General features: G+C 37.2%; 1 protein-coding gene across 1 annotated transcript in view; it reads left to right on the forward strand.

Annotated features, from left to right (window-relative positions):
• The window catches only part of EFEMP1 (EGF containing fibulin extracellular matrix protein 1), a 53876-nt gene extending 32687 nt beyond the window's left edge, over positions 1-21189 (forward strand). The window contains exons 5-11 of the mRNA XM_026066576.1: positions 7561-7683; positions 11321-11440; positions 14316-14435; positions 15880-15999; positions 17563-17686; positions 17814-18009; positions 20100-21189. Of these exons, the coding sequence (XP_025922361.1) occupies positions 7561-7683; positions 11321-11440; positions 14316-14435; positions 15880-15999; positions 17563-17686; positions 17814-18009; positions 20100-20258 (962 nt within the window). The 3' untranslated portion in view covers positions 20259-21189. The remainder of the gene's footprint in view (positions 1-7560; positions 7684-11320; positions 11441-14315; positions 14436-15879; positions 16000-17562; positions 17687-17813; positions 18010-20099) is intronic.
• Positions 21190-21794: the final 605 nt, after the last annotated feature.

The following is a 21794-nucleotide window of genomic DNA, read 5'->3' on the forward strand; positions in this document are numbered from 1 at the left end:
ATTAACAGGTTCTGTCACTGCAGAAGCGAGAAACAACTCCAGGTATTGGTCATTTGGTACCTGCTGATGTGATGTTATGTAACAGTTTTTCTGCTGGTATTTACCAGTGCAAAATTCAGGCTCCCAACGCCAATGAGTTAAAAGTTGTCTGGGCATCCAGCCCAGATGAATAACATCCCAAATGTTGAAGGAAGTAGCAAGGGAAATAGAAAAGCCTTTGACAGAAATTGTTGATAGCTTGCTAAGGCTGGGGAGGGAACCAGGGAATTTGGAAGGTTGCTAATGTTGTTCCTATGTGTAAGAAAGGATCAGGGAGGATCCAGGAAACGACATAGCAGTGAGATTGGCTTCAGTTGCAAGAACAATATAAGAAACATAAATAAGGGACAGAATACTTAATTTGGTAAAATAAAGTCAGGCCATGCTAATGGAAGAACTGCATTTGTCTGATTTCTTTCTTCAGATATTTTTACCCTGAACGGGTCATTTCTGAGAAATACTAATACAAAATGTTATCTTGCAAATGGACAGAGGAGAGTTAATGAACAGTTATGGATAGATAGTGGAAGGTATTACAGAATCTTGAAGTTAAGTAAATTGTCCGTGATACCTGCAATACTCACCAGATCATTGTGTGTCAAATATCAGTCTTGCATGATGCCATTGCTTTCATGGGAGGCACTGCTTTCAGTTCAGATGTGTCTATTAGAAAAATAGGCTGGATCATTTACTGGTCTCACGCTGAGATAAGTCCAGAAGAATTTAAATCAACTAACTGAAACATTTATCATTTACATTTAATACAAATCCAGAATGGCTTCACTGGAGTCAATGACAAGTGCAACACTGGTGTCAGTGGAATTTTTCTGGGTTTAGATTTGCATAAACCATTCAGAACCTGGTCTGTTGTCACTGTTCAGCACTGGCAGAAGCAAGAATTTGGATCCCGTAAGGCCATTTTGAGGGCCCCCTTTTTGTTCTGGTGGAATGTTCTGTTTATGGGGTTGCTACACAGACCAGAATATGGAAAGCGACCCACACACATATTTCCTGATAGGTTCGAATAGATGAATATATACACAGACAAAGAGAGCACGAAGATGCTGTAGTAAATTGCAATATGCTGAGAGACATTGAGCGGCAAGAAGCCTAGCACATCAGTCCCAAGAGTAAGATATACTCGAATTAGTTAAGAATACAGTTCTCCAGCTCTGAGCTAGAAGAGAAAAGATTTTTGAGTGGCTTAAAGAACATGGAGGATAGATGTGGATTAAAACTCCTTCTACAAATTTTGAAGCCCTGGTGAAATGCATCTTGTGAATTTATGAGTACTTCTCATAATGATACGAAGAAAATTACAGAGATTAAACTGTTGCATAAGTGAGCAAGCAGCATGAGTCAGGGGGTTTGGGAAAAATGAGTCACAGTATGAAGGGAACAGAGCCAGGTTTGTAGCTCAGAAAGAGACTAGGAAAGAATTTTATGGATGTAGATAAGAGCCTGACAGAGTGGGTTGCAGTAGAGAACTAGAAAAACTAACCAGCTCTAAAACAAGGAACCAGACACTAGATTTAGAGAAAGCTATTGCTAAAAGCAGGTCAAGCAAAATTTTTGTACACAACTAGTGGTTGAAATACAGAGAAGGCTGCCAAAGTCAGCAATGGAAGGACATAATTGTGCAAATCACTTCAAGAGGGAGTGTGGGTACATTTTTGGAAAATGAGAGAATCACTGGGTATAGCTATTAGTGAGGCTTGTGGAATTAAAACTATGAAATGAAAGTTGATTTATATTTTGAAGGAATGCAAGGGCAAGCTCTGCCACCCTCAGTGGTTCTCACGTTATTTCTGTAGCACCCTGCAAACTTTAAACAGTAGCCTATGCAAATCAGAGCATTTTCTTAACTTACAGATAGTAATCAATAAGAAAACCTTCTAAAAGGAATTTTTTAAAAGATCGCTGGAGATTATTGCATTATTGCAAAATGCAGTATTTATATTAGGATGAGTCATTGGGGTCTGATGGCCATACTTACCATAGCACAGTTGAGGACTTCCATAAACATTTCTGAAAGAGCAGTGTGGCTTACATGTAATTTAATTGAGACACCACTGTCCTTAGTTGTAATGTTTCTCCCCCTCTTCTCTATTGACATCAGTTTAAGTTTTCTATATAGCACTAATCATTGTAAATTCTGGGTTCAACAGAGACAGAGAACGAGACCACCTAACCCATTCTGGGAATAGTATGGTTTGACTGAGCACAAGCCTGCGGGAAAAACAGAATATGAAATTCATATAATTAAAGACTGTGTCATAATGCTTATGTATAATGGGTCTAAATTAAGCCTGTTCAGAGAAACTGAATTCTGCAATTTCCAGTCCTCTGAGTACTTGACTTTGCAACTATAACCTTCTTTAAAGGTAGTTTTTTGGATATAATACCTATAAACAGCATATAAACTAAAGTACTCAATCTCAATACAAATGTTAAAAAAATCGTTAAATATTTATAACTACAAATCCCATAATAACTGTTTGCTCTCAAGCAGCCTATTAAAAAACTACATAATTATCTGAGTTTAATTATTACAGTGATCAATACATTGAAGTTAACCCAGCTCAGTTTTCAGATAAGATCTGCAAAAGGATTGTTAGACCCAAGTCATTTCAAAGAAAGTCCAAGAGTGTCTGGGAATAAAATGTCTCCAGCCACAATTGAAAGTGTATTGACTCCACTGGGATCAGGCTAGGTGGCCTGGCTTAATGGAAATATTAAGAGTTGTTTTGGAACTTGAGTTAACACACAAGAGAATGAATTAAAACTCTCTATCACAAAACAGACGTTTACCCAAAAACACGTAGTAGAACCCAAAGGCACGTAACAGCAGCTCTGTCTCTTGTGAAGGCTTCCAGGAAAGGCCCATAGATTTCTATACTTGAAGACCAACAACCAGTAAACTCAGGTGGAGAGGTCCTACTGGGGGCCTGCTCTGGGACTGTTTGTCAGAGAGCAATGGAGGGCTCAGCTTTTCAGTCTTGCCCTTTGCTGCTATGGGCTCAGCTATTGATCAGCCTTTTACATCTGGAATTTTTCATTATCTTTTATGGTAAGGAAATGATGTCAGGGGTAATTCTTATCTGTTATTTGTTTCTCTGAGCAACATCTTAGATCAAAGAGATGCAGTGAGTTTTAAAATTAATAAATGTTTTGTAGGCTGCACGTATCTATCATCAAACACCATACCATTTCTTTAACAATTTAATTCAAACCTACAGCTTTTGTTTGTCTGCAGTGAACAGCATGACCTTTTAAAAAGTTAACTAAGATTAGAAAATATAAAGATATAAAGAAAGGGTAATGTTAAAAGAGGAGATAACTTTAATTATGGGTTACCAGTATGATTTGAAATAGCCTACCTGGGTGAGCAAACGTTGTGTAAAACACGTAGAAATTAAATTTAATCAATGAAGTTACTGAGGAATGAGTTGAGGGTATTTTCAGGTACAGCTTGCATGAAATTTGTCTGAGATAGAAGCTTCAGCTATGGCATCAACTGCTGAAACATGGAAACAAACTCTGTCGTGATGACACTAAATTTGGAAAAGAGGATGCAGAGGGAGGAGAGAGATGCTCAAGAATGAGCTTGTAAAAGCTAATTATTTTCTTTCTAGATCTGTTTCTTATACTGCACTCATCACTGTGGTATCTTGAGTGCTTTCCAGTAGTGCATTAAGCAACATGACAAACATCTGTCACATGTTTGTTCTCTGACTCTCTCCCCAGAGAGACAAGTGTGTGCAGTGGAGTGTCTTGTTTTAATTTCTTTAATTATTATAAATACACATGCACGTACACACATTATTCAGCATTCATGCTAAAGAGGAAAGGTCAAACAAATCTATCTTGCTCTTAGAATTAAAGTTGGTGAGCTCTGTGATGTTCCTGTAGGAGTTTCTATTACAGCCTTGCCCCAGCTTGCTATGTCTTCACAGACGTCAGATCAGTCTGGTCATGGGTGTCTGCATTAGGCAGAAACCAAAAGTATGGATTCCCAATACCCTCATTACTGTTCACATTTAATTCCAGGGATTTTGTTGAGAAAGATCAAATTGAATTAAGTGGTAGGATTTAAGAAAAAGTATGTTTTACACACATGCTTTGTGTGACTGCTGTTTCATCCCAGTATTTTTTGCTTTTGAGTAAAATTTGAGTAAAATTAGGAGTGGATATAGCTTGCAGATSAGTCAAAAAATCAGAGGGCACTGTGCAAGTCATGATCCATGAGCTAGGAACCTAATGTATTGAAAAAGCCTGATTTAAACTGGAAAAAAACGAGTTCTTAGAATAATGGAATGAAGACCTCAGAGTTGCTGATTTTCATACAGTGGGGACATAACTGGAAAAACGATCTGAAAACTTCAGACTAATCACAGTTCAGACAGACTCTAAACAACCGAAGTTAGTCAGTCTATTGATCCAAGAACCATGAGCAAACATGTAAGTGGGAGTTCCAGATCAATATTGGCAATGCCATTTTAACATTATGCTATTTCATATGGGGAAGAAAGCCTGTGTGTGTAAAAGTCCACATAACATTACCTTTGCCACACCTGAGGAAAATGGAGCAGATGTGCCTCATCCCAAGTCAGACTTCAAGCATCCTTGTTGCTCCTTTCCTACGAGTTCCATTCCTCTGTTGCCTCAATAACTTTCAGGACAGTTAGAAAAAGAAATATTGCCCTAATGGAGGATGATTCAGGTCACATTTGTCAGGTATCAAAAAGCTTAGTACTTCTCTTTGGGCCTCAGTCACTGAGAGCAGAGTTCTGTGCAGCAAGATCACATTGCAAAATTCACCAGTGCTTCCTTCCTTACTCCACAAGGGCTGGGCTGCTGCTGGTATCACACCAATAGAATTCACATTTGGCACTGCTTTCAGCGTTGAAATCTTCCACTCACTTCCTCACCCTTATATCAGTCACAACAGCAGACAGATCTATAATTATTGCAATACTAGAGATCTCAGAACTGAATGTTCCAGCACAGAAACCTTTCTAACATAGCTGCCTGTTGTCCTCCTCCCACAGTATTTTCCTTGAAGCACTTAAGAAACGTGACCTTCAGACCATCAGCCTTCCTCTAACGTTACTGATTTCTGTGCATAGATGGGAGCAGAAGTGCTCCAAGCATGGCAGCTACTCCTCGTCCTCAGGGAACATTAGAGGCTCCTCTGCTAATCACCTTCACTTCCCACCTTGGGCACTACATCATCTTCTATTGAAGATATAGTAAAGCCACAAAAAGAGGATTGGAGTTCTCAAAGGACTCCCATCAATACTTCTTTCCTTGTATCTTTTTGCCTAACTTGCCTAGGGACTCTATCTCAACAAAAACCATCCAGGAAAAACAGCCAAAATAGCAAAAGGTACCATGACACTGCAGAATAGCAACACTAACAGAGAAAGATCTCAAATCCACAGAGAATATGCCAGATGCTGATATGTATTCTCATGCTGTCTGAAGGACACTTAGGACATACAGAGTCACAGCTAAGAATCAGCCCAATTCAGGATACTAAACTGAGTAAGCTTAGCTTTAGAAGAGCTCTAAACGCTTCCTTGAAACAAGCCTCAAAAGACATTATGAACGCAGGTCTTTGGGGTCATTATGTCAAATCCTCCAAGAGTTTCCAAGTGAAAAGGAGGCTAGCAGTCAAACTGTACTTTTGAATATTTTTTTTTCTTTCAAATTTACCATCAGGAAAATAAAAGACCCTGAGTTCATAAGCGAGTCTAGTTTACTTGATTTTAGCTCAAGTAGCTTATTATTCCATAGAGAAACAAGCTAAATGAAATTCAAGTCATGGATGCAAGTGGCTACATAAGGGTTTAAAAGCTAACTCATGTTAAGTTTCCTCAAATCTGAAGTTCCTGTAGACCAAATATGCTTTCTTTATTGCAGTACATTGCAACAATATGTATATTTAAAAAGGATTTATAATCGTATGAATGTTATGGCAATTTTATCTACAACTTTTGTAGGGACTGGAAATACATGCAAAGCCCAGTGAAGTCCCTGCAAAGATTTGCATTGAGTCCACAGTGCTTTGGCTCTAGCATTTAATGATGTGTCTGGTTGGTGTGAGGCAGACAGATCTAGTCCCTGAAAATCTTTACACCTGAGAATGTGCTTTTCAGCTGTCAATACAGAGCAATGTGGTCAGCAAGTTCTGCATCAACACAGCAGCTCTAGGACTGATACTATGCAGAAATGCAAAGAGAAGGTTAACATAAAAGGACTTTATTTTTCCTGTCAGATAAAGAGGAAATATATGTAAAATATTTGGACATTTGGGGAAAGAGCAAACACTGAGAATTAATTCAAACTGTTGATGGTTTATTTTTTATTGAATCTTGTGGTCAAAATTGTTTTCATTTGCTATGTGAAAGAATCCATCATTTTTTCCAAAGCACCACCCAGAATCTGCCACTGGTGATGTTCTAACGTCCCAAGTGCCTATACAAATAGAGAGGTCAGCTGAGATTTGTAAACTAGAGATCATAAGTTTTAAGGAATTTGTTTATTCAGCCTAGAGTCTCCAAATTGTGTAGAATGCCAAAATTACAAAGTCCTTTCACTGTACTGTGTCAGGTTACAATAAAAAGCTCTCTAACATTTTGGATGTTTAGATGAGAAAGAGAATTGTAATTCCATTGTAAGCAACCTATTTGTCAGCACATGCAGTTTAATTATAATTAAGTACCTCCAGGAGTTACAAGGAATAGGCAAAATCAAAATGTCATTTTTATACTTGTATAAACCTGCATTCAGTATGAATGAAAAGCTGCCTGAATTGCACAGAAAAGTGTGGATCTAGTCTTTACATTTTTAACTATACTGCCCATACATGAACATATGTAAACTGTTTCCAAAGACTTTAACAGATTGACTCAATCAAGGAAATTTTCATGGGAATGACCAGAGACAGATATATCTCTGATGAAAAGGCCACCACATACTATGTTTCAAGTCCTTGTCCAAAGTATGGGGCACGGGAACCTTGCAAAGAAGATCACCAGAATCTTTTTAACATTAGCAAAAGAACATATTTCTAACTTGTCTCATTCTTGGAAAATGCTGAATTGCTTTTGTTGAAATTTTCCAGAATAATTCAGCAGGCAACAAACAACCAGCATGGGGAAAAAAAATGAAATGGTTAAAATGTGGTAAAGTTGCAAGAAGTTTACAAAAAGTTCCATAGTGAGAAGTACAACAGAATTATGGTATCTAACAAATATTTGTATCTGCTTGTTTAAAATAATAATCATATCTGAAAATATTTTCACACGCTGCATATCAGAATTAAAAGCTATTAGGAATCTGACAACCTTGCATGTCCTGTAAATGGAATAAATATTGTGATTACATCTTTGGAGTATATTTGAACTTTGCTGCCTTCATTTATAGGTAGCCTGAAGAAGGGTAAAACATATTTCAACAGTTTAAGTATTTTAACTAAACTTCATGACTAATGTTGTGTTTGCTGTTTTTATAAAGATATAGATGAATGTGCAACAGGAACCCATAATTGTAGAGCTGACCAAGTATGTGTCAATTTAAGAGGGTCCTTCAGCTGCCAGTGTCCTCCAGGTTATCAGAAGCGAGGGGACCAATGCATGGGTAAGTCTTGCTCTAAACTAAATCATTTTCTTTATCTAAAGTTTCAAATTTTATACTAATTGTAAAGTGTTTATGTATCATACTGTAATATATTACAGTGTAAATCACTATATAATTTTGAAAGGCAATGGAATAATCACTTTATCACAATAATTAATCACTAAAACATGGAACTAGCAACTATTTTTAGTCAACACTTGGAGTTGAGCTTCACAAGATTAACTTTCTTAATAGTTACCATTGTATTTATTATTTGTATTGGGGTATTGCCTAATGCTCCAGATATAATCATGAGTTTAAATACAGTGGCAAACTAAAGCATGTCTTTCCACTGACCTGAGTGAGACTTAAATCCAGATCTGCAGGACAAAGCTGTACCTACATACAGACCTAATCCCTGCTCTGCAGAGCCCCCTTACACAGTCTGTTTCAGTACCCAGTTTATGAACAAAAATGAAAGAAATGGCAACTCTGAATGCAGGTGTAAGATGTTTGTGAATTATAAACAGCTGTGCTTAATTCTTTACACCAATATAAACTATCAGCACCCTTAGGACCTATACAAGCTTGGGATTAAATTAGATTCATGAGCAGTGTAAACACAATGTCTTTCCTATTCCACCCTCATTTGGGTGTGTTACACAAAAGTGTTCCTTCAGTCCTCCTTTAGCTTTTATTTAACAACTCTTTAATCATCATTTCAATGGACGAGTTGCTTTTATAGGCACTCTAGCCTTCAGCCTTACATTTGGCAGAGATAATGAAAACTATGAAGTAGTAGAATCAAATGTATACATCGAGGGGTGACATTCAGGTGTGCCTCTCTCTATAAGACCTAGGACTGGTTTTATGTGGTCTAAGAGAAGAGCAGCATTTTTTTGCCCTCAGCAGAACAGGAACAACAGAACTTCAGGGGTTTCCTCTTTTGCTTCAAGTTGGGGATTCTGCATTTGAAGGCCTCAGAAGATTGTTTTGTCTCTTCAGAAAGCCTTGCCAAGGCTACAGGCAGTCACTGCCTAACAAGAGGAAGGAAACTGGGGCAATTTCAATACGCATTTAGAATAACTTAAATTTCTCAGCATGGCTGAACCTCTTCTTTAGGGTTCTGAGCTAAAAGCTATAGCAATCAACAGAAAAATTCTTATCTCTTTCCCAAGAGCTGTGGATCAGGCCCTGAACTGACAAATGGGTGTAAACACAGATGTGTCTGATATTTCTCAGTACTCTGTGTGGGAGTAGGATGAGTAGTTTGGAATGTAGGTATAGGAATAGCTTTGACAGGTTGTTGATATTAAAAAAAAATCTGAATTTTACGTATTACTACTATGCAGTAACACTTTTAAAGTCAAGACTCATGGTACTGCCTGAAAGTCTTGCAGGACATATGTTACCACACTGAAAATAAAAGTGGCAGTACAAAATACCGTCATAGCTACATGTGAATATCCTTGTGCATCTAAATCTATACATGAAGGTGTCTGGGAAGGGATTTTCCCTTCTCCTATTTAGGTCAAAACCAAGAATAACACCTGTGTTACATATTACACTTATAATTTAGGCCAGTGTGTATCGCTACACTTAGTACTGTCAGCATTTCAGAATAAAGGCTGTCTTTGGGGATTTTATAACAACTTAGCCAGAAAATGTTCTTGGGGCCAGATCTTGATAGAGATTCTGCATATGGGAGGAAATGTTTCTCTCAAATTTGAACAAAATTTTTTCAGACTTTCTTGGTTTGAAGACAGAGAGAGAAAAGGACTTATTTCTAACAATTAATTGATATTTATCTAAAAAATTCACTAATTTTTCATTTTTTGAGATTTTGTAAAAATTGGCTTGTTTGCATATCACAAAAATACTCTTTTCTGAACAGGACTGCAAATAAAAGGAATCGTTTTCCAACATTACTTCCAACAGAAGATTTGGCTGTATTGATTAGATTGTGCTTAGCCCTAGATCTGCATGGAACTGTGTGCACAAAAGCTTTAGCCTAATCCCTCAGGGAACACTCCCATTGAATTAGAGTCTGATCCTGGAAGCACTTATGTGCATAAAGGTAGTTCCTGAAAATCAAAGCATTGCTCATATGCCTGTATTGTATAAACAGGTCTTTAAACAGCAGTTTGTAAGAATTTGGTCCTGTAAAAATCAAGGATGGAAAAGATCTGCTGGGCCTGCTAATTTATTCCATTTCTAGTTCAGAATGTCTCTCTGCAGCAAGAGTTACAGTGACAACAATTGCTACTGTACAGATAGCCAGGAATTTTCCAGTCTGACCTTTTCATTCAGAACCATCCAAAACATACCCCTTTTAAGGCTAAGTCCTGAACTGTGCCTGCAACGTTGACAGAGAAAGGGTTAACCTCTAAAGATTATTTTTTTCACTTGATATTAAAACAAACACTTTCTGCATTATAAAAAAAAAAAAAATCTTGGCCTCTTTTTAAACACATCTATGGTGGAAACAGCTGGAGGTAGGAAACTCAAGATCTGGCATGGATATGGGAAGTGCCTTTCTTTGTTCCAGTGAAAACTGGTCTTATTTGTCCGAGTGTTGAGCCTTTGAAATATCACATTGTGTACATGTACAGAACACGGCATGGATTTCTTTACCAAGCTTATGCAGGCCACAACTAACGTCTGCTGCATATGCATGCACGATCAACATTGTGGCATAGTAAAAAGTGTTTTGCAGGTACGTAAAAACAGAGGCAGTATCTCCTGCAGAATGCAAGGAAAACTTCTGAAATGGAGAGGTAAAAGAATGGGCTGTTGCACATTTGTGTGGTTTGCAGGTGAAAACCCTGCTCCGTGCACATGAGGAATGCTGAAATTTGGAAAGACAGCCTGCTCCGCCTCAAAACTTAGGCTAATCTGCAGGGAGAGTCTGTGGAAAGTTAGTACTGCTTGAGATAGCACCAACTTCCAGCCAGTCTGACTGCTGTCCTCAGAACCAGAGAGCACAGCCAGAAGGTGCTGGGACTGTTGTGCTGCTCTGTCTAGGAAGGTAAGTCAGAGGAAAGAGCAGTGAAGGCGTGAGGGCAGTCTTTTGGGGTAGGCAGCCAGTTTCTGTAGGATCACCGTGGGACCAGAACTGTCCGTTTCCTTTTTAGACCTGCTTATCGTGTATCCTTGCTGTTCCCCTGTACTCACAATAGAGAAAATTCAGACTCTATTTTCTAATTGAGCTGAAAAGATTTAGCATATGCTAAATGCACTGTGTGTGCACTTTTGGAAAAAGGAAGGACTATGAGCCACGTTCACTGTATTGGTCTGCATTATGTCTGATCATGAAGACTCTTGGTTGAAAAACAGAGTGAGGCATTCTGGGTTTTGCCTGTACAGAATATGCAAGAGTAAGCAGTACTGCGGAACTAAATACAAAATAAGGTTGAAATGTGTATTGAACTCAGAGGCTAGAAGACAATCAGTATAAGACAAATTTTAACAAAAATTGCTTAAAGAAAAAAAAAGGATACAACAGTGTTCCCATTAGCAGAATCTAGCTCACATAAGCTGCTTTTTTTCCCCCCATTTAAGCAAACCTAATTAACTTTACAGTTTCTTTAGATGCCAGACAGCAGCAATGAACTTCCATGATTCCATATGAACTAATTTTTCCTTTTTAATAACTCAGACATAGATGAATGCACCCTGCCTCCGTATTGCCACCATCGATGCGTGAACACTCCTGGTTCCTATTATTGCCAGTGCAATGCTGGTTTCCAGTTAGCATCCAACAACCACACCTGTGTAGGTAAGAACTTCTCTGCATGCACTTACACATCAGCTCACTTGGCGTAGTGACAAATACTGACACATGACTAGATTGCCATCATTCTAAATTAAGTGCCTTCATCCCAGCTTACTACAGCAAATAAATACCAGCAAGTAAGTCACACCAGCTGCTGTATTTTGAGGCTCTGCTACAAGTGATCTCAGAAGTGCAAGAGGATTAGACCTAATACTGGAGACTCTCATTGAAAACTTACTCTCCTCTGTTGGCAAGGCAGGTTTCTGAGGAACATCTAGTTTGGTAACTGGAATACTGCAGATTTATATTCATTATTTAATCTTGGACTTGATTGTTCTTTCGGTTATGGTGGATTGTTTTTGAGTACCGTTGGCTTTCATGATACTATTCCCAGTTCATACAAAACAAAGGCCTTAGAAGTAGAAACCGGGGGAAGCCAATACCATTCCTATACAGTTAGGTGTAATTATTGTTAGCACATGATAAATGTAGTGATGAAAGAAAACATCTATGCATTCCAGTGTGAATCACTGGGAGATAATGTTAAAAATGAAAATGAGGGTCACTATGGAAGACTCATATTCATGCCTTTAAAAGTAAACCACTGACAGAAGCGTGGTAAAGCTATAAGACTGCTGCTGAGTTTGAGAACATAAGATCTGTACTGTAAAAAAGAGACTATGTCTGCTGAAGTTCAAGGTACTGAAAAAAATCATATTAAATATAGATATTTGGTAGAAAGATGCTATTTCTTAAGCCAAGTTGGTAAGATAATTTTCCAGGATTCAAAAAGGCATATATTTTAACATATTGCAGAAACTTCTCAGTAATACTACTAAACGTGTAAGACCATTGTTAAAATATTCATAAAGAACGGAATGTATGTTTCCATTTCATGTCCTGCTATTTTTGGAATAAAAATAAGAAGTAGGAAGTCAGGAAATCAGTTTTCTCTGACTATGGCAAGCAAGACACAAGAATAGGCATATTGAGTCTGAACAAAGTTTTACTTAGCCCAGTATCCTTTTTCCAAAATTCCTAGCAGAAGGCATTCAAGAAGAGTAAGAAACAAGGTAAGTAGCCTAATGGTTAACACATTAGGGTAGGCCAATCCCCCTCTGTTCTCAGTACTGAATAATTAAGGGGAAGGCAGACTTTCATTTTCTGAGAAACTTTCATTCTCATGAAACATGCTCTCTTGGAGCTGATATTCCAGCTGCTTGGAAGTCAACAGAAGTTTGGCTGTTGAATTTAACAGAACTGGGATCTCATCTAGGAAGAGAAGAAGGGGAATGGCCATGAAAATCAAGAGATTGGTGGTAGAAATGGCCAGGAGTCACTGAGCTTCTGTATGGCTATAATCACTATTTATGGGGGCTTCCAGCTGCCACCGTTACTTCCAAGCATTGCCACATCTTGTCAAGTACACTGGTACACTGCATGGTTCTGAAGTGACGCTGAGGACCATTTATTGCTAGTCATCAAATGATATGATTAAAAATTGCACATAGACTCGACATGCACATATGACATGCAGCTGTTACTGACTTGACCCTTTCCATGGCTCAAGTACAAGTTGTATTCTTTCAGTTATAATTATAAATCTGTTTGACAGCTCAGAGTTTGCTAGGTGCTTTACCAAGAAATCCCTTCTCTGATCCTTGCTGGCCTCCCACTGTAACAAAACACATTCTCAGAAGGAGAGGTAAAATACATCTCAACAAGCAAATTTGCAAATGAATGGTTGCCACTTCAGGACAGACTTTCACATTTGCATCAGTCACCTGCCAGAAGTGATACTCTACAGCTGCACAGATTACATTTGTATTACAACTTTTGCATATATTGAAAGTGGGTCGATATTTTTTGAAAGCAAATTAAAAATTGGGGGGGGGGGCAGGGAGGAGATTCATAATCAATTCTGGCATGTTACCTCCTGTTCAGAACTGGAGGTTCATCGTATAGAGAGCTAACATCCCCCTCATTGTTTTACTGTTTGTGAACGGCTGATCTTAGTAGATGTTGTCAGTTTGTTAGTTGTATCTGTAGATGACTGAGTGTTGCTGACATTATTTGTAAGCATTTGCAATAGCCATGAATTCAAAAATTATTTAAAATGCAGCTGTCTACTATTGGTTATATTTGATAGACATGTAAAAATATGGATAGAAAATATTCAGGGAAGGAATTCAAGGGAAAATACACTAAAATCTCCAAAGCAAATGACAGAGGAGCAACAGTTAGTCAACAGCATATGAAAAATAAGCATTATAGATTCCAGAGGTAGTTACGCTTATATAAACTTTCTATTAAAATTGCTTCTCTTCTCAGATTGCTATGTCCTCACATATGTTCTTAAGATGGGCACATCATGGAAAAAATCTGGCATAGAAAAATACTTTCCCCCAGAATGGTTTAGGCCTTAGAGCATTGCAGAATTCTCCACTGGTCTCAAAGGCTCATGTTATAATTGTAATGGAATTTAAAAGAATGAATTTTAGGAGTAATAAATAGTTCAGATAAATCTTAACTACTGCATGCTGAGAGGTCTTATCAGTATGTGTTCCTTATATCAATTATTTATAGACTTGGCATTTCATACCTGAAAAAAAGATACTGGAATGTGGAGTTTAATAGCGGCACTAAACATTTTTGGAAGAACTCATTATATATTAGAATAACTCTCATTCCTGGAAAAATATTCTTTTTCTACATGGAATGAAAAGCATAGATCTGTCACTGTTCCAGTGATTGCAGATCTGTATTGATATAGTCAGCTGAGCTTCTGCTAAACAATGGACCCAGACTAAGAACTAAGACACTTAATCAGCCTAATTACCAGCTACAAAAGATAAATATCTGTAATTTTTCCTTTCAGACATAAATGAATGTGATGCCAATAATCCATGTGCACAACAATGTTACAATATACTTGGTTCTTTCATCTGTCAGTGTAATCCGGGATTTGAATTAAGCAGTGACAGAATCAACTGTGAAGGTAAACAGTTTTTTTGTTTTTGGAAGCATGATCATTTCTTATTTTTTTTCCCAAAAGTCTTTCTGTGAATTAAGGGGTATAATTCAAGTGGAGCCACACTGTTTGTAGGTGCAATTTCTAAGCACAAACCTTAAAACACTTATTTCTTATGCTGCAAATGTAGTTGCTGACAGACATACACACCTTAGTAGTTGCAGCTGCCTTCAGGTATGTGTAGATGTGGGTATCCTCACTTTAATGGTAAGTGCAAAACAGTACAGACATTATTGTTCAGATCGCAGCTGAGGAGAGCCAGGCTTCTGAATGCTTACTTCACAAACTCACTTGAGTTGTGTGTGGTCTCATTCTGATGACCATGAAAAGAATTGGAAAGGAATGCAAACCAAAAACAAGCGCAATTCTCTGTGTTGCTAGATTCCTCTGAAAATAATACCTTAAATTTGTGATTGTAAGGAAATGGCAGTTGTGCTTTTGAGGTGCTTTCAAGCCTGTGTATACAAACAGCACGTCTCCTGATGATTATACAATCGACACTTTATTTCCTCTGCCAGAGTCTCTACAGGGGTCCTCTAATCTCCTTTTGGACACATGATGATCTCACCCTTAAAGCCCATATCCTTTCTGCCGGACTTCGAGCCAAAGAGGTCTTTTTGGTTTACCACTGCACTCCTAACCGAGCCAGCAGAGCTATTACAGATGCTCCTCTCCGAGGTTCTTAAGCTAATCCTCCTTGCAAGTGAAAAGAAGGGGGAGCATAAGTATGCAGCCTCCAAGGAAATTCTTGCCGTAAAATCAGGAACTGGGCTCAAGTCTCAGAGTAGGAGCATGTTATACTGTTTTTCAAGTCGCTCCTTAGTTTTTTGTTCATTTAATTTAATTTTGGGGGTAATGACATACCTTGTTAAATTCAGTTTCATGCTACACTTCCCTGGCAAAGGACTGATGGTTACACAAAGATACAAAAAGCAAAAGAGAATGACATGAATCATATATTATTTGAAGACAAAAGAGAGGTCTTATCCTCTTTCCCAAAGAGCTACTCCATTGGGCTAGCACACAAATATAAAGACAATATTTTGGCTTACTAGTTAATCTCAGATCTGTGATTTTTGGAGGGAATCACATTTCAGAATACTAAAAATGTAGATTCTATCTGCAGTTATTTTAACAAACCTGTTCTGAAGTCTTACAAGTTTAACTTCTGCTTTCTCAAAATAAATGCAGTTCTCATTTTTGAAGATTATTAATAAACAAAAAAGCTAGTTCTACTCATGTTTTAAAACTTTGAAATGTTAAGCTGCACATTTCAGATTTTAGAGAATGTGTTCCTTTCAGACTGGAATCATTTTTCTTCTGTTAAAACTAGCATTTAGTCATTATATTTCATTCTGTAACAAGCTAGATGCTAAAAACAATAACCTGAAGCCATTTTGCTGCTCTGCAGATACTGATGAATGCAGAACTTCAAGTTACATATGTCAATATCAGTGTGTCAATGAACCAGGAAAATTCTCATGTGTCTGCCCTGAAGGATACCAGGTAGTAGGAGGCAGAACATGTCAAGGTAAGTGCCCTCATCTTAACAGTTTAAATATTGCAGCATTAATAACATTTTAAGCAAGACTAAGAATGCTTGCCATCTGTGTGTTTACATTTCATGACAGCATCATCATTATGCTACAGAAAGACATGTTGATAATGTGTTTGATGATTGATTGTGTACTTTGTATTAATTCCTTTTTTATTTGAATCCTTCAGCTGAAACTCTAAATCCTTCATATTCTGAGGACAAAGTATTCAATCTTTGGAACCATAAAGTTAAACTTGTCTTGGATGCCTAGGTAGGGAGTCTAAGTTTCAGAGATAAATATCTCTGAAAAAGGTCCGGCCATTTGTTATAGACGCTAAACATGGCTTTATATCATCTGTTTCATTTTACAGAGTTTTCTAAATCCTGCCACACCAGAAATGAAAGGCATATGTTCTCTCTGATAACATGAAAAAAAGTGTGAGAATGTTGAGCAGCATATTAAATTTGTACTGTGTTTAGAAAATAAGTGTTCAGTTCGGTTGTTTGGTTCTGGTTAGGTGCCAGAGAATGCCAGTATCATAATTTTAAAATCTATGTGTTTTTTCTCACTGAGGCTAGATGTCTCTTTGCATCTGATTATGAAACGCTATAGGACAATGTATTAGGTACAAGGACCATTATTTATGTAATACAGAACCTGATTTAATGGTGTATTTTTAGAAATAAATAGATGCACTAATTATTATCAGGAAGGGATGAGGAAATAACTCAAATGGTTTATAAAAATGGCTTTGTCTAGAAAATTCAAATTATTTTCATTAGGTTCTCAAGAATAATAGCTGATACTGAATGTTTATGGTGGTTAGACTGACATTCTGAAATCTATGTTTGTGCCTTCCCAGAGATCACAACTGAATAAACCCTTTCTGTGGCTGGGTTAGTTTCAGGAGACTATGTGGGTAGGTAATAGTTGCGTTCTGGCACTGAAGGGATAATAGAGCATTAATAGAACACAAGTGTGACAGTCCCTATCTCTGTTCAAGGTTATTTCCCAGGAAAAAAAAAAAAAAAAAAGGAAGACTAATTTGTATTAGTTGAAATGTAACCATTAACTAAACAATTTAGCTAGACCTTGCGGCCCAAGCAATTAAAAATGAGATCCTGCAAAAGACATAAATTGCATTTCTTTCTCAAGGCATCTTTCCTCTGCCTGCCAGATACCTTCGGCTACAAAATGATTCAGCAAGGCATCTCTTTGCTGGTTAGAAACTTTACAGTATTCCTACAGTTGCRTTATATCGAGCATCATTAATGTGTTTCTTCAGTCAACTAAGTATCTTCAGCAGACTTAATTAACACTCAGAAAACAGATGTGTTCAGTTTCTGCATAGAGGAACCCTTTATATCCAGGCACCAGAAAAGCAGGCAAAGATGACTGAAACCTGTTTGCTTTCAACAGATAAGCAGGTGGCTTCTTGTTTGTTCTGTTTGTTTTAATTAAGACATTCCTGGTGCCTGTTTCTTTGTAGCAAACTTTCATTTCATCTGCTTTCCTTGGGTTGGGAATTGACACAGTCCCCTTTCCCTTCCTCTTAGATATAAACGAATGTGAGACTACTAATGAATGCAGAGAGGATGAAATTTGCTGGAATTATCATGGAGGCTTTCGTTGTTACCCAAGAAATCCTTGTCAAGAACCCTATGTCCTTACATCTGAGAAGTAAGAGAAACCACTTAGTTTTTTAGGGTTATCCTCAAAAGGCAACATGCTCAAATACAACAGATTGCAAGTATCATTTGTTTGAGAGTATCATCAAAGGTTTCATCTATTTTTGTTTGTTTTTCAGCCGCTGTGTCTGCCCAGTATCAAATGCCATTTGCCGAGAGCTGCCTTACTCTGTTGTATACAAATACATGAGCATCCGTTCAGACAGAACAGTGCCCTCCGATATCTTCCAGATTCAGGCAACCACTATTTATCCTAATACTATTAATACATTCCGGATCAAGTCTGGAAATGAAAATGGAGAATTTTACCTGAGAGTGAGTATTGGTGGGAGGCAGATCCTGAGCAGGGCGTAAGAACCACCGGTACTACAAAGGCCTTATAGTGCCTAGCCGTTTTTGACAAAGCCATCATGTGTTCCGATAACAGTGATGTCAGAGCATCCAAAGTTTATCAGCTTTTTAATATTTCCTTACTAAACGCGCTTGGTTTACAAATGTTAAAAAGTTTTTTCTCTTCTACTTGACAGCTCTATAAAAGGAGAATCAAACTGTTTCTTTCAACTGAATACGACACTAGTAATGATCATGAAGGTTTAGCAAGCCCATGCCAGCCATGTCAGAGGTTCAAATGAGATGCCTCTGTGCTTTGCACTCTCAGTACCAACACCCCTTACGTATTTTGGGAGAGGATTATAGAAAGATTCCTTGTGCTCTTGACTTTTATCTCTGTCAGATGTCTCTCTTTTGTGAGAAAATAAAAAAAGTAAAAGAAGTCAGTAAGAGTTTGGATGGGGCACTGATTTCTGGAGTGCTAAGTTCAGGCCAACTTGCAACAAATGTTTCGTGTTGAGGGATATTTAAACTTTTGCTTTTCACACAGCGCTGCAACTATTTCAGAAAAATATACAAGTTTAAATGACTTATGACAGTGATATTTCCTGTTGGTATAAGGCAGTTTAAGTTGATACACTTTCATTCACGTGTGTATCATCTGCTTAAAATTTTTTGAAAGAGCTTTCTGATTTTTTTGTAATATTTACAAGTTCTTGGAAAATCCTTTTTGCTTCATCTATTGTTTTACACACAATAAAAGAGAATCAGCACAAAAACTTCTGTCAGAAAGATGATATTAATTGGAAGGTTTTCATCTTTGTTTTTTCCTTCAAATCTGAAGGCTGGGCAATTTTGATAGTGCATCACAAAAACAAGCATATTGATACATGGTGTTGCCTACTTACGCTAAGTTTTCTAAGATGGGAACAAGGAACTCCTTATTTGAGTCTGTAACTTATGATACAATGCTCTTCCCTAGATTTATTGCACATGTAAAAAATCCATAACTACTCTCACATTATGGACAGCTGTCAAAATACCAACTGTTATTTGTTTAAAAAAAAAAGTCAACCACTGTTAAGAACAAGATCACTCCAACTCTAGTTAGGATTAAACTCCGATGTAGTCTTCAACCTGACTTTCTTACATACTGTAATTAGGTTTACTGTTCCAATCTTCTGTTGCCACCCAACAAGAAATCACTGGGCCTTAAAATAGGGAAGCTTGTGTTTATTCCTGCCAAAGGAGTGCAGTAAACAAGGGCTCACTTAGTAATTATTCCTATTGTTCTAATAAAAGCCTGAACTAGGTATGCRTAGGGCTCAGATACAGCAGATGGCTTAGATTCATATGTATAGCCTATTTATTTCACATAACGAGAAAATATTTAAAACAGGTGAAGGGAGAGATGGAGATTATCCTTCTAGTATCACCTGTAAATTACAAAGCAGTTTCGCAAACGAGTAGCATGCCAAGCCATTTTTCACAGGCGGGACCTGCAGATGTCCCCCAGCAACGTGACCCAACGTCCCAAGCCCAGGAAGGGTGCTTCACGGTGGTGCGAGAAGGGGTCGCAATAGGCACACAAGTTGCAAAATGTTTACAAAGGGGACCATAAGCTTCTACAGTATGAGCCACGACGCAGACTTAAAGTTTCCCTCTGCTGAACACTCTACGTCACCGCTGCTAAATACATTAGGTTTCTCTTGGTTTACTTATTCCCCATATATTTTAAAAGCTGATAGATGGGAATAAAAACAAAAACCATCCTGGATATATTACCACTTTTCACATCCTTTAGGAGAGTCAGCGTAACCAGAAACAGATTTTGCAGTGCAGTTATTCCTCTGAGCCCTAGTCAGGTAAAGCTTTCCCTCCAGCAAAGCCAGGTGTGAGATTAGTCATGGTCATTTAAAAATGTTAAAATAATACTTGCATTGTTTATCTCTGAGTGCTGGAGACAGAGCATTTTTACAGTGTAGTAACACACAAGCAGTCTCTTGAAGCAACTAGGGAATCATTTTAGATTTCACTGAATTAAACTTTATTTTTCATTCTTCTTCTTCTTTCAGCAAACAAGCGCAGTAAGTGCTATGCTTGTACTGGTGAAATCACTGTCAGGACCAAGAGAACACATTGTGGATCTGGAGATGCTAACAGTCAACAGTTTGAATTATCGTACAAGCTCAGTGTTAAGATTAACAATAATAGTGGGACCTTACGCATTTTAATGGTTTTCAATAACCCTTCACTGGCACTTAAAGCAGCCAAAGAATATTATCTTAAAGAAAGCACTTACTATTTTATTTATAGATTTTGCTCTTTTTTTTTTTAAAGATTTGTTTAGTAAGTTGATATCTGTAATCCACACATTACACCTGAAATTCAAAATTAGTAGATGTGTTCCATATTATAACGTGGGCATTGTCACTTTCTGTATAAAGATTTAAATCTTTTTTATTACCTTACTTGGACTAGATACATACTACACTTTTGTATGAGAACTGTATGTTCATACTATCCTGTAAAGCTTCACACACTTCTCCTAGCCAGGTAGGTCATGCAATTAAAAGGTGATCTTCTGTGTTGTTTCCTTTTTAAATTCTAATGCAGCTACACTGACAATCTCAAAAGGAAAAAATATATAGTATCAATGATATACAAAGTAACAGTTAGCTGATAAACTAAAGTATATTTGTTCTTTTTAACTACTTTGTAACAAAAGTTAACAGTCAATAAAGACCTATTTCTTTAGACATTTATGTGCTATCAGTTGTTTTTTCTAATCTGGGTTGGGGGTAGATTTACATTGTGAGAAATATTTCACATTGGGTTTTTATATGCAGATTATGTTAAGCATACCATGGAATAACATTGTGTTTTCTCCAAGAAAAACAGACCATAGTAAGAAAATTTCTCCCAACAATGAAAGAAACTCCAAATGGAAAATCAGCATGCTGGGCATATGAATATCAGTGCTTTCTTCCAAGAACCCTGTTTGTAGTTATTGGTCAGAGGGGTACAACATTTTCAAACAGAAATTAACATGCTATTTTTCCAGAAATATTATGTTGCATACTAAGAACTGAGTGCATTTGCTTATTAAGTTATATCATATATTTTCAGGCACACAGTCCTATTTCTGTTCTTAAAGCTCAGATGTGTCATGTACAGTGTTCATAGAATTTATAATAATTCAAGAACTAATAACATCTTTTGTAATATGTACAATCTTTTATTTCTTGTTTAAAATGTAACAGTTAATCCTTTGATGTACAAAATTTTTAATAAAGAAAGATATCTCTTATCACAGTGTATTTAGGGTTTTTTTGAGGTAGTTTATTATTAGCAGTATTAGAAGGCTGAATCCTCAACTACTATAGAAGTCAGCAAAGCTCCAGTGAATTCTGTAGAGTCAGACTGTCCCAGAATATCTCAATCCATACCGTATATTACTTCAGATAATTAAAATTTGTTATTCTTTTTTAAAAGGATAAGCATGCTCTCCAGTGAGTTGTATTGACAATGATTTAAAAAATAAATAAATAAAAATGGAGAAACATACATTTACCAACACACACATGTTGCTAGTTAGTTGCTTAGTTTAAAGGAAAGAGCCTCTTTCTAACATTCATTTTCCATTAAAAAAAAATTGTGAATAGTATATACATTATACACAAAAAACCCTCCTGTGGCGCAGACCCACAGATTCAGATTTATTGAGGAGGTTAATCATGCTCAGTGATTGCTTTCAAAAGATGAGCCCA

Source organism: Apteryx rowi, unplaced genomic scaffold, assembly GCF_003343035.1.
Source record: "Apteryx rowi isolate R43461 unplaced genomic scaffold, aptRow1 scaffold_243, whole genome shotgun sequence".
Taxonomy (NCBI): Eukaryota; Metazoa; Chordata; class Aves; order Apterygiformes; family Apterygidae; genus Apteryx; species Apteryx rowi.